The 11,665-nt window shown below is 42.5% G+C and overlaps 1 protein-coding gene across 1 annotated transcript in view; it reads right to left on the bottom strand.

Annotated features, from left to right (window-relative positions):
* Positions 1-606: 606 nt before the first annotated feature.
* Positions 607-11,665, bottom strand: part of SNTN (sentan, cilia apical structure protein) — a 16,270-nt gene continuing 5,211 nt past the window's right edge. The window contains exons 2-4 of the mRNA XM_012641741.1: positions 10,233-10,326; positions 5,420-5,559; positions 607-939 (exon numbers count right to left, since the gene is read on the bottom strand). Coding sequence (XP_012497195.1) covers positions 781-939; positions 5,420-5,559; positions 10,233-10,326 — 393 coding nt within the window. The 3' untranslated portion in view covers positions 607-780. The remainder of the gene's footprint in view (positions 940-5,419; positions 5,560-10,232; positions 10,327-11,665) is intronic.

Raw genomic sequence — 11,665 nt, 5'->3', positions numbered from 1 at the left:
TCAGATTTATTCAGGTATAGCTGACACACAGTAAAATTCACTCTTTTTATGTGCAGTTCTAAGGGTTTGACAAATGCATGTAGTCATGTGACCACCACCACAATTGAAATAGAGAACATTTCCATCCTCCTCAGAAGTCCCCTTGTGTCCACTTGTGGACAACCCCACTTTCTACCCATATTTCTGGCAGCCATGGATTTGGTTTTGAGCCTTTTATGGAATGTCAGTAAAGCTTCTCTGACCTTTGAACTCACATCACGTAATAATGTCTTAGCATCCTATTAGCCCTTATAGCGATTATAACTACACAGTATATGCAATTGATTAAAAATTGTGCAATGTTCATCTCCTCTGCTAGACTTCTGCAAGCATGTCTGAAGGAAGGGATGGTCTGGCCAGTTCATTACTGTATCCTCAGCAGTACCATCAAGTAGATGCCCAACAAAAATTTAATGAATGAATGAATGAGTGCCTCAATGGCTCTCGGTCTAGGTAGAGTGCTCTAGGTCACCATTGACTCCGTAAACACAATTTGATATTCAGTGACATCAAATCTATCATATTGTGAAGCATCCAGAGACCATATTATTTAAACTGTCCTTAAAAGTATGTGTAAAGTTTTTAAGTTATATTTGGTCTGAATATTAGCAATCAGAACCCTGCTAGGCAATTCCAGATGCATGATCAGTATATTAAATTAATTAAAAATAAGATGGAAAAAAATTAATCATTTAACACCATCTTTGTCATTGTTTTATCCAACCATATATTTAAAACTGTTTATTTCACAATTTGTACACTCCATATATTTTGCAGCAGATCTGACATGACAGTGATGCTTAAGAGCAGGATCATAAAGTCCTCAAAATCAAGCTTATTTTCGATGTGCTCATCAAGTTCAGAAAGGAGCTCTCTGTATTGTGGCTTGGTTTCCTGTCCCTGTGAGAATAGAGAAGAATAAGTAAACACCTAATTCATTACATACAACTTAGGTTTGCAGATAATAAGCAATAATGTCTTAGTCTGTTTTGTTTTGCTGTAACAGAATACCTGAGACTGGGTAATTTTTAAAGAAAAAAAGGTTTATTCGTCTCATAATTTTTGTTTGTTTTGTTTTTTTAAAGAGTCTTGCTCTGTTGCCCAGGCTAGAGTGCCATGGCATCAGCCTAGGTTACAGCAACCTCAAACTCTTGGACTCAAGCAATCCTCCTGCCTCAGCCTCTTGAGTAGCTGCGACTATAGGTGCATGCCACCACGTCCAGCTAATTTTTCTATTTTTGGTAAAGAGTGGGGCTCACTCTTGCTCAGGGTGGTTTCAAACTCTTGACCTCAAGCTATCCTCCTACCCTGGGCTCCCAGAGTGCTAGAATTATAGGTGTGAGCCACTGTGCCTGGCCTGTCTCATAATTCTGATGGCTGAAAAGTTCAAGATTGGGTATCTGCATCTGGTTAGGGCCTCACACTACTTCCACTCACCATGGAAGGTGAAGGGGAGCCAGCATGTGCTGAGATCACATGGCAAGAGAGGAAGAAAGAAGGGAGGGGAGGTACCTGCCTCTTTTTAACAATTATGAGAACTAACGGGGCAAGTACACACCGTACCCTCAGAGAGGGCATCAATCTATTCATGAGGGATCAACCCCCATGACCCAAACACCTCCAGTTAAGCCCCACTTCCAACACTGGAAATCAAATTTTAACATCAGGTTTGGAGGGGACAAACATCCAAACCATAGCAAATAATAAACATATTTTAATGACAATAACCTGTCAAGTTGCCACCAATGCTACCAGTCAAGCACTGTGCTCAATCTTTTCATGGGTTATCTCATTTAATCTTCACAGTGACCTTATTGAATATGCTCTATTATTATCCTCATTCTACAGATGCACTATTAGACACTAGCGAGAATTAAGTTACTTGCCACAAGCCAGGCAGCTTTTGGTGTGCAGCCAGGATTTTGTAGCCTTGTACACCTGATTCTGGAGCCAATGCTCTTAACTGCTAAGCTATCCTGCCTTTCTTTGAATATAGATGTTGTTATGTTTTCAGATTTTCAAAATACAATCCTTTTGTTAGGGAAGGTATCCATTATGTGTTTATCACCTGAGCCTTAAGATTATCCAGATATATAGAATAAAATTTACTAAAAGAAATCATGTGCTTTGGAATACTGCTTAGCATTTAGTTTGATCATAAATCAAATCCAAGTTCATAGTCCTTATAAACAGATTGAAGGAAAATATCTGAATAGTATATAAATGGAGAGGTTTTTTGGTTTCAAACTACAGCTTGTGAAATATCTTCCCCAGTGACATTAAAAGTGCTAAAGTCATTGGATTCACTATTATACTGAACTGTGTTTGCGTTTAGTTCAACCCCAAAGGCTCACCCACGTGCTAGGTGTAAAAAAACCATCACAGCAATAACTAAGGCACTTTTGGAATGATGGCAAATTCCTCTTAGAGGCTTAGACCCACTCTGGTTTCTCTGGACCGGTTCTTCTAGAGAGGTCATCCTATCAGTGAGGGCTAAGGAAGCTCTCCACCTTCTCGCTCCAAGACAGCTGAATGCTATTTGGAAAGACTTAGATTCCAAGATAGAAATAGGACCACTTTACTAGCAGAATGGCACACTGTTTGCTCAAGGGTCCGAGCTGGGTGCAGATTCTCATTCTCTCTTTTTTCTGCACATTATAAGAGCAGAGAGTTGACTGAGGTCCAGTCCTCCTGGGGTGTGACCTACCATCTTGTTTTTGTATCTTCCTAGCAGAGCCTTTAGGTGCTTGGTTTTATTCTATCTGACTGGCTAGAGGGTGATGAGATCCCAAAAATTATGTTTAGGCTTATGGGAAAGAAGATGTTCCTCTTAGAACTCAGGGCTTAGCCAAAAGGACCAGCTCAGTTTGCCATAGGACACCACCTGGGAATTTAGGAGAAAGCCCAGTTGGGAATGAAGTGGGCCTCCACCACCTTTTGACCTTGACTCATGTGTGTGCATCTGCCTTAGGGAATCTCACGGCTGGGCTAGTGGGGCCGAGGCAGTGTTCTGACAGACATTGACGTGCATGTTTGCTGAGTCAAGGTAAACTATCACCACTGATACAGAGCACGCCCAGAATGAACTGTCCCTGTTGAGTCCCTGAAATAAGGCTCTGCGCTCTGCCTCTCATCTCGGGCAGAGGGCAGGATTACACTGAGGCTTGTGTGTGTCTGCTGCTAGAGAGATTCCAGAATTGGCTGCCTTTCTTGCACTCAGCCTCCACTGAGGGACATGAGGCTGAAGGTGTCTTTCCTAATGACTTTGGTTTTAATTATTTTTCTCTGGTGTTTTCGAAGGATTTATAAGTTATATCAAGATGCTGCATCCACTAGATCTTCATTTTCATATTTGTTAAAAGCTCACTGAGGATTTTCCAGGCCATGATGAATGAGCCCTTTTTCTCTTTGGTATATGTCATTTCTTTTGGTCTCAGATGCAGGCAAATGTTATAGGATTTATTCACCCACCTGTTCTTTAAATAGTCCCCCAAACTTTTTATCTCTTGTTAGAGTCTGACTGATATGTCTGCCTGGAAAAAAATAGCTTTTCCTAAAAAATATTTCAGGAATAATACATGTTTAATATAGAACATTAAAAAAATTAAAAAAGAAGAGTGTGAACATAATCCTTTATCCCATTACCCAAAGATAGCTACCTTTATTAACATTTCTTTCCAATCATTTTTCTGTGTATCACACTATATTCTCTCTCTTTCTCTCTTATTTTTATAATAATCATTGACTCACAGGAAGTTGTACCCTTGACCCAGCTCTCCCCAGTGAGTGACATCTTATATAACTATAGTACACTAAAACCATATATATGTGTGCATATATGTATATGTGTGTGTGTATATATATATATATAATACCATCTTTTTAATATCTCAGAACACACATAGAAGCTTAGAGACTGCCTCTATGTTTTTTCTTGCTCTACCTACCAATAAATATTGGTGGTTTGACCTACTACGAGGCCCTCTTTTCTTCTTACACATTTTCCCTAAGCCGTACTTCCCAAAGCATAAACACATACTGCTGGTAGAATGTAAATGTAATTTTAGGTGATATGAGAATAAATATTAAGTGAGAATTACTAGTCATCTATTTTTTACTATCATCTTCCACTTTTACCCGCTGAATTTATATTTAGAATAGTGAAGTGCCCTTATAAGAATGTATTTAAGTATAGAGAAAGGTAAATAAAAAATTCGAAATAAATGAGAATATACAGGCTGCAGGCAGATGTGGGGAAAAGACTGAAGGTGGTGTTGGAGTGACGGAAGTTTGAGAAGTACACCCCCAGGTGCTTTAGTTTACTCTGTTTAGGTCAGTGATGTTTATATGCTCCCAACTCTCATTTCTGTAATTTGAACAGAGATCTCTATTCTCGCCTCCCAACTCATATATCCTGTTGCTGCCTGAGTTTCTTCACTTGAATATTTCATGGACATCTTGAAACTGACACATCATAATGGACCTCCCCACCTCCGCCAACCCCCACCCCACCTCAGATCTGCTTCTTTTCCAATCTTTCTCTTCTCTGGGAATGGGACCAGAAACTGGGGTGTCAGCATTTGCTCTCCTGTCCACCGACTCGCACAGCCAGTCCATTTTCAGATCCTGGTCGTTCCACCTTCCTGAAGTCTCTCATCTTTGTCTGTTTCCCTCCATCTTCACCACTCTAATCCAAGCCATCAACTTTTGCTTGGATTGCTTCCCCACCGGGACTCCCTTCCTTCCTAACCATCCCCACTTCCACCCTAGTTTGTGCTCTGACTGTAGCTGTGCAATTTCTTAGACCAGGACTTAGAAACCATTTCTGCTTCCTCCCGCCCTCGAGCTATGCCTCTGTAAAATTTGGCTTCTCCTCACCTCCCCAGCGTTCTCTGCGGCTGCTTCTTACCTTCACTGCCCACCAACCACATACTGGCCTTCCCTCTGATCTTCGACTTGCCTCAGGGCCTTTGCATAAGCAATTCCCTCTGCTCAGAATGCCATCTTCTCACTCCCCAATGCTGAGCTAAGCCTGCTCACTCTTCAGATCTCAGCAGTACTTTAATTTTCCACGAGTCCTCTTTGATCACCTGCCGCAATTTGGTTCCTGTGTTTTACTTTCCCACTGTGTGCCCTAGTCTTTCACAACCTTTGAGTATTTCTAATTACTTTTTCAGCATATTCCTTTAGTCTGCGGGATTGCCAGCTTGTTCACTGCATTAACGCCAGTGCCCAGGTTGCTGCCTGGCATGAGGCAGGTTCTCAATAAACATTTGTGGAGTGAAACATCACGATGGGGCCCTGGAGCTGGAGTCGTTGGCTCTCCGAGTCAGCCATGATGGTGGGGCCCCTATTTATTCACACATATTAGTTCTCTTACCTCTGTGAAATTCCTAAATTGAGTCTGCAGCAGAGTTTTGGCAGTAGGTTTTCCAAGTTTACCATCAGGGTCAGAAGAGTTTCTAAAAATCAGAGCTGCGGTGGCAATGGCTTTTTCCAGATCTGAGCCCTTCCTCAGAGCTATGAGAGAAGAAATGTGCCTTGAAGCATCCCAGATTAGAAAAAACCCTTGCCCAGACACAGGGCTGTATCCTCCAAGGGAACGTGGGGATAGGTTTGGAAGGTGTATGTCAGTGTGACCCTGTCCTTGGGCCCGTTGCTCCCTAGCTGGGAGTGGTAGAATTAGTAGAATTAGGATGAGATTTACCACCTGCTAGCATGTGACCTTAGGATAACACCCCTCCTCTCTAGCCTTCGGTTTTCCGATCTATAATTTCTTTCAGTTATTCAACAAATATTTATGGAGCACCTGCTATGTGCTAGGCTCAGTCCTTGGTATTAAGGATCTAAACACTAAATATAATAAAGTCCTGTTCTTGTGGAATTTGCATTGTAATTCAGACACAGCATCACTTCACATCAGTATGATAAAGAAGAATGACATTCAGGACAAGCTCTTTGATCTAGTGACAGATAAGGGCTGTCTTTGACTTGTGGCGGCAAACAGAGTGAGCTCCCTGCTGGTTTCTCTGGGTTCAGCTCCTTGAAAAGGCAGTGCTAATTCACTCCTTTCCAGTGTGTCCTAGTGAACACAGAGAAATGCACAAGGCACCATGAAGAAAATTCTTTTGCTCTATGTTCTCTTACTCACCAATATAACCCTAGTGAAGAACTTATCTTACTTTACAGTTATCACATGTTTAACAGCCTTTCTCTCCAACTAGAAAGCAATCTCCATGAGGAAGATTGTCACTACATTTTCAGTGACCAGCACAAATGCCTGCTATATAGTGGGTGCTAATAAAGGCTGTTGAATGAATGAATGAATAAGAAGAAAAGAAGAACAAAATCTCACGGCTTTCAGCCCAGGTAATGTGCAAAAATTATAGGTGCAAAGGATGATGTTCAGTTGGAATAATGTGATTTTTGTATTGAGCACTTACTATGTGCCCAATATTTGCCTAAGGGACTCAGCATACAGAGGGGACAAAACCAGATGTGATCTCTGCCCTCATACATCTTACAATCTAGTGGAGAAATAATAGTCAAGATATATGTGAGTGCATACATATGTTAATATATTTGTTTTATATATATTTGATAATTATTTTCCACATATATACATAATATACATATTTGCAACTTGTGATATAGGAAGCAAAGGAGGTGCAAAGATGGGAAACAAATTCCAGAGTGGGCCTGGGAGGAAAACTACTTAGACAGGTTGTCTGGAAGGCCTCTGGGAGTAGATTAACATTTCAGCTAAGACTAACAGGGTGAGAAGAAGCCAGCCAAGCAAAAGGTGGGATTAGGGCTTTGCTGAGGGTTCCAGGCTCAGGGAGCCGGCTGCATGTGCAAAGGCTCAGATCAGAAAGAGCCAGGCACGTTGGACCAGTTGGAAGAAGACAGTTATGGCTGGAGTCTGGGAGCTGGAAGGGTGTTTGCTCCTCCAAATAGGTAGGTGCTAGATATGGAACCAGGATCTTCTTCAAAGTGGAAAGAGAAGGCATTGAAGGGTTTTAAGCATCTATTTTTCAAGTAAAGATGAGGCAGAGGAACAAGAGTTAAGAGGAATGGGTGAAGGGAGGGAGTGTGTGGGCCTTCTCAGTTTTGACTGTATCTCTGAGCAGGGCCCAGCCTATATTTGGGTGAAATAAAGGTTGCATTGCTAAGAAGTGTCAAAGGAAGGATTTGAAAGTCTGTCTGACTTCAGAGCCTATAGAAAGATGGGCCACTTAAGAACATCTCCTTGCAAGGGCATCCCGATGGTGGTTGTGGAATCTGGACATTTTTCAACCCTCTGCTGAAGTTTAGGTCTGATTACACTCTGAGTGGGAATTCCATCTGGACAAGCAAACTTCTCATTCTTCTCCTCCATCTCTTTTAAAAAACAGCATGCATTTTCCCCCTGACTATAAAATAGCATATGCTCATGGCAAAAACAGCACTAAAAATATTAAAAATAAAAGATAATGAGGAGCTTTGGCTATCCTACCAACGCTGATGATATTTTGTGAGATTCTTTAGTTTCTTGTTTTTATGGTTGGGTTCTTCCCTTAATAAACCCAGCAGGTTGCCTCCAAATTCCTTCCCTCTCTGCCTCGAAGCGCTGTGAACTAGCATGTGAAAGCACATTGCAAGGGCTGAGTGCAATTCAAAATGCCAAGGATTGCTGTTTCTCTTTTGGCATTGTTCACTGGCCCTCTTGCCTCTGGAATGGGGGTGCAGGGGAAGGCATCAAGCCATGTTGCCCTCTTCTGCTCTTCCCCAGCTCACGGTTTACGCTTTAATATCGAACTGTGCGCAGTTCCACACTCACTCTATACATCCAACGAGTATTTATCAGCAAGTATTTGTTGCCAGGCCTTGTGTTAGTTCTGGGTACAGAGCAGTAAGTGGCATCAGAAACAATCCCTGACTTCTTGGAACTTGTGTTCTGGTGGACAATCACAAAGAACAATTACACAGCTCCTACTGGGTACGCCAGCCTCGCCTCAGTGGGGTGGATGGATGTGATTCGACTCATTAAATTCATATGTCAGCCCCATGAGGTAGGTCCTAATATCATTCTCACCTTAAAAGTGAAGAAACTGAGGCACAGAGAGGTCAAGTAGCTTGCCCAAGGTCACACAACCGGTCTGGTTTCAAACCACAGTGCACACTGCCTCCAGGTGTTGTTTTCAGGCAGCGTATTCTGTAGGACTCTTTCCCGAACTCCCGCCCCCCTCCCCACATGGGGCTACGCGTCCCTCCTTTGTGCTTCCGTAGTTCCCTAAAACAACCTTTTCATAGCTCTCACACTGAAACATGTTTATCTGTCCAAATTATCTTCTAGATCGGTGCTGCCCAAAAGAAATATAATGTGAGCCATGATGATAATTTTAAATTTTCTGGTAGCCACATTAGAAAAGTAAAAAGAAACAGGTGAAATTAATTTTCATAATACATTTTATTTAACCCAATATGTTAAAAAAATTGTCATTTTAACATGTAATCAAGGTAGTCAGTCAAATTATTGAGATATTTTACAAGTTTTTTCCTGCTAAGTCTCTTAAACCTTATTCATCTCAATTCCAATTAACCAAGTTTCATGTGTTTGGTAGATATGTGGCTAGTAGCTACCATCTCGGGCAGCACATTGGGCTGTTATGTTCCCTGAGGACAGTCACTATATCTTATTTCTTATGTCTCTGCATTAATTTCCAGGCCCTGGAGTGTTGTGGGCCTCAGTACACATATGTTGAACCCAGCTAACCTGAACTTCACAACAATTCTCTGCCTCTTCCTCCGTACCTGCCCTGGAACACTAAACCTTAAGCACTTGATTTAGTGAGTTCTAACGTTCAGTGTTGTAGAAACACCATTCTCAAAACAGCAAGGTGTCAGAATCACCTCATTTTAGAACTTTTCCTCATATCCATTATTTTTGTGAATGAAGACTTAAAAAGCTAGGAGAGAAGTTGTTTGCTCAAACTCACATAGACAGTATGTGGCTGAGCTAAAAACTACGGCCCTGCTCTCCACTCTCTAGGCCGGTAATTTTCCCAATACTTCAGCACTTCTTGAACTTTCCCACTGCAAAACTACCCTGGGTATTAGAGACAAAGATGTACTCACACCACATCCCTACTTCCCATCAGATCAAGGGCATTAGCCCAAGCAGCCAGCAGAGAAATTGTGGGTTCGTATTGACTCTTATCCATGTCTGAATTCAATGAATAACATTTCAAATTACTCCCCATTGAATGAAATACTTTCTGGGAAGATGGGCCATGTTTATCTGTGGTTTCTTCAGGGAGGGGGATAAATGTGGCTCAATGGTCCAACTTAAGGAGCCTGGTGCCAGGAATGGTTGGTGTGGGGGTGGGAGGGTGGGGATGCGGGCAGTGGGGGTGATAGAGTTACAATCCCCCCTCAACCTCCCAGAGGGAGAAGTTATATTAGAAATGTGATGGAACAGTTCTCAAAAGTACCCGAGATTGTGTAACTTGTTGAAACAGAAATCAGAGGTCTGTTGTGTTGTCATAGTGTGAAAATATTTTTATAAAGATGGAGATTTATTTAAATACAAATACAAAGCATCTCTTCTGAAGAGACTGGCCATCTAGGAGGGAAAACAACTGTAATGCGGTAATGTCCAGCTGCGCTTGCTACTCTGTAGACATGTGAAGCTGCACATTTTAGAGTAGGATAATGATCCGAGTATATACCATGGCAATGTCATGAATTCTAAAGATATTTTACCTATATGACTGAATTCCAAGGGCAAATAATTACACTTTGGGAGTTGGCCACACTGTAGTTCTCACTCAATCAACAAGGCAGCTGGGGGTTGATTGCATCCTGAGTTCCAGTGAACGTTTATGAGTCAGATACTCATGGTCCTGCTCTAGACAGCCTGAAGATGCTGCCCACGGAGAAGCAACTGCATACGGTGAGAAGAACACTGAATTAGGAGTCAGGGGACCCAGGGTCTCAGCTTAGCTCTGCCTTTAATGGGCTAAGTTTTAAACAAGCTAATTCCTACCATGGGACCTCAGTTCCCAAATCTTAAAAACATCATTAATGTTTGATGATTTATCCAAAAGTCCCCTTACATCTCTGGCATTCTTTGATGTCCTTTTTTTTTTAATTCTTGGCATGCCATCGCGGTAGAGCAGAAACACATACATCTCAGTCATCCCGTGCCTTACCTTTTATTGAAGCTAGTTGTTTGGATATTGAAACGCTGCCAACAAAATGAAAGAAACATAATGATTCTGGGAGTTTGGGTATTGATATCAGCATCTAAAGCAAAGCAATACGATGATTTAAAAATTATTTTTTTCCAGTAAATATTGACTGAGCATTCTGGCGGAGCAGCCATCTCTCTACCCAAATCCTTTCTCCCCTTGCCTGACCTACGTAGTAGAGCAGTGCCTGACCCTGGCTGGCCAGCTAGCCCACATAGTCCAGTCTTTCTTGCAGTTATGTGGCCAAATGACTATGTTCCTTCAAATGGAAAAGGAGCAGAAGAGAAGGGAACACTTCCATGAAGGCTCCTCCTTGCTCTGTCCCATTTCCAGCTAACTACGATGGAAATTACCAGGAAGACTTTGGAAGCCGCATGTTGAAGATGGTAGGGCCTCCATCTGCCTGTGCCCCTGTGTGGCTGCATGGAGTAAAACTGCCACAGACCTGAAACACCCCATTCTGGACTGTCACATGAAAAAGGAAAAATAATTTCTGTAAAATGCTCAGACTTTAAAGTTTGTTTGTTCCAGAAACTTAGCCTACCTCCCCAAGAATCTAGGCACTATGCCGAGGGTTGGGGATGCATGAATGAAGGATAGAGACATGTTCCTGCCCTCGTGGGGTTTCGTATCTAGTGCGGAAGCGAGTTGTTAAACAGGTAACTCAATAAAAATGGCAGAGCACATGCAGAGGGTGGAGAAGGACTAACCTAGTCTACAGTCAGGGTAATGACCTTTTGCTTGAGCATAATGAGTCAGTAGTGAAGAGGGAGGAGGAGTGTTCTAAACAGAGGGAACACGTGTGCTGAGGCCCTGCAGTGGGAGATAATGGTATGATTGAAGAACCAAAGGAAGTGCAGCATGGCAGGAGCCTAGAAAAAGAAGACGACAGTGGTGGAAGATGTGGCTGAAGTCAGCGGCCAAGGCCACAGCATGCCGCGTTAGGAAGGACTCTAGTTCTTATCCCAAGGGCAATGGGAATTATGTAATCAATCAAATTGGAATTTGGGGAAATTATTTCACCTGCTACATCAGAAGTAGAGTGGAAAGGGGCCGTATTAGAGGTAGGAAGATGAATGTTGCTTCCTTAAGAATAGCAAATCAGAGCCAGGCGCGGTGGCTGACGCTTGTAATCCTAGCGCTCTGGGAGGCCGAGGCGGGCGGATTGTTTGAGCATAGGAGTTTGAGACTAATCTGAGCAAGAGTGAGACATCCCCTGCCCCCGTCTCTACTAAAAATAGAAAGAAATTGGCTAAACAACTAAAAATAGAAAAAGTTAGCAAGGCATGGTGGCATGTGCCTGTAGTCCCAGCTACCCGGGAGGGTGAGGCAGGAGGATCGCTTGAGCCCAGGAGTTTGAGGTTGCTGTGAGCTAGGCTGACCCCACGGCACTC

Source organism: Propithecus coquereli, unplaced genomic scaffold (genome assembly GCF_000956105.1).
Source record: "Propithecus coquereli isolate 6110/MARCELLA unplaced genomic scaffold, Pcoq_1.0 Scaffold1, whole genome shotgun sequence".
NCBI lineage: Eukaryota > Metazoa > Chordata > Mammalia > Primates > Indriidae > Propithecus > Propithecus coquereli.
Note: the sequence above shows the minus strand (reverse complement) of the source record. Positions and strands in the feature narration are given on the sequence as shown.